The sequence below is a fragment of the Austrofundulus limnaeus genome, unplaced genomic scaffold (assembly GCF_001266775.1).
Source record: "Austrofundulus limnaeus strain Quisiro unplaced genomic scaffold, Austrofundulus_limnaeus-1.0 Scaffold931, whole genome shotgun sequence".
Taxonomy (NCBI): Eukaryota; Metazoa; Chordata; class Actinopteri; order Cyprinodontiformes; family Rivulidae; genus Austrofundulus; species Austrofundulus limnaeus.
In genome coordinates, this window is record NW_013953333.1 from 74,964 (window position 1) to 76,436 (window position 1,473).

The 1,473-nt window shown below is 32.0% G+C and overlaps 1 protein-coding gene across 1 annotated transcript in view; it reads right to left on the reverse strand.

Annotated features, from left to right (window-relative positions):
- The window catches only part of tnca (tenascin Ca), a gene marked incomplete at its 5' end in the record, with an annotated part of 132,241 nt that overhangs the window by 64,081 nt on the left and 66,687 nt on the right, over positions 1 to 1,473 (reverse strand). Inside the window, 1 exon segment of the mRNA XM_014029633.1 lies at positions 471 to 624. Coding sequence (XP_013885087.1) covers positions 471 to 624 — 154 coding nt within the window.

Consider the following 1,473-nt stretch of genomic DNA (forward strand, 5'->3'; position numbering starts at 1 on the left):
TCCGAGTATAGTACTACCCCCCAACTTTATGGATGATTTTATGGATTTAATTTTATGTATTATACTTGAATAAATACAGTAATTTTTTTCATTTTATAATTGAATAAATGCAAGTATATCCTGATTTTGGAATTTGTTGACAGTCCCTAAACACATCTTCCGGTGTTGCAAAGTTGATCTGTTTCCCAAATTACACTGTAAATAAAACTAACCTGCTGCACATAGATACCAAGGTTATTGTTAACCCATGTGTAAAACTTTGAAGCAGAGGGAACAAATACTCACTACCCTAATTTTTATTTATACCCACAAACCTTGTCTCCCCAACACGAAGAATTTAAATGACTTAAACATGTCCAAACATGTGTCAATGCATCTTTCTGATGATAATTATCTGTTATTTTAAAGTCACAAAAGTTATTTCTTGTCTCCTGTTCTGACTGAGTCCTTTCTGTGGGCTTTAAACTCACTGGTGGTGACTTTTTTGGATGTTTGGGGTCCTCTGGTGTCGTTCTTGATGATGTTGATGGAGACCTCATACTCCTGTCCTGGTCCCAGCCCAGACTGGAGGTACTGGTTTTGGGAAGGCAGGACAGTGCTCACCACTTTTCCATTTTCTTCTTTCTGCAGAGGCATATTGAGATGATGTAAAATGCAGAGGTATAGTAACTATGTACATTTATATTATTACAGTACTTTAGTTTTTGCAGAATTTGTAATTTTACCACTTATTTTTAGTCATAACTTTTACTTTAATTTTGTTACATTCAAAACCTATAAATAACACTTTTACTTAATTTAATTAAGATTTAACACTTAATTACATGAGACAAATTTTAAAATGACTGGAACTCAACATGAAAGGAGTTGTTTAGGCACTCTAAAATATAATTGTTCAATTTACTCAACTTGGTTTACTAGAATCAGTTTGCTGAAGTACAATCAACCCTTCATTTCTTAAAGTGTGCAGAAGTATTTTTACTTTCCTTTTTATTGTGTGCAGTTTTAGGACTTTTACTTAGGTACTTTTACACTTTTTTTAAACACTTTTTATACTTTTTGTACTTTTTATTTTTCATCAGTGAACATATTTTTTACCAAAGTAATTTTCTGTTAAAGTATTTTCATCTTTACTTAGTTATTTCTTTCAAGTACTTTAAAGACCTCTGGTAAAATATATAGTAAAGAGAACACAGCAGAGAGACTATGTTACTATGTTAAGGCACAAAATCAGAATGTTTGCATGCAGTGACAGGGCCTGTATTTTTCAAACTTCTTAGAATTACTCTTAAGAATGCTGCTAAGGGCAGACTTAAGTGTAAAAACATTCTGTTAAAATCAGTAAAAGTCAGTTATCAAGCATCTCAGTCTTACTTTAAGTAAAGTGTAGGAGTAATTCTTAAGTGTCAGTCTTACTTTAAGTGAAGTGTAGGAGTAATTCTTAAGTGTCAGTCTTACTTTAAGTGAAGTGTA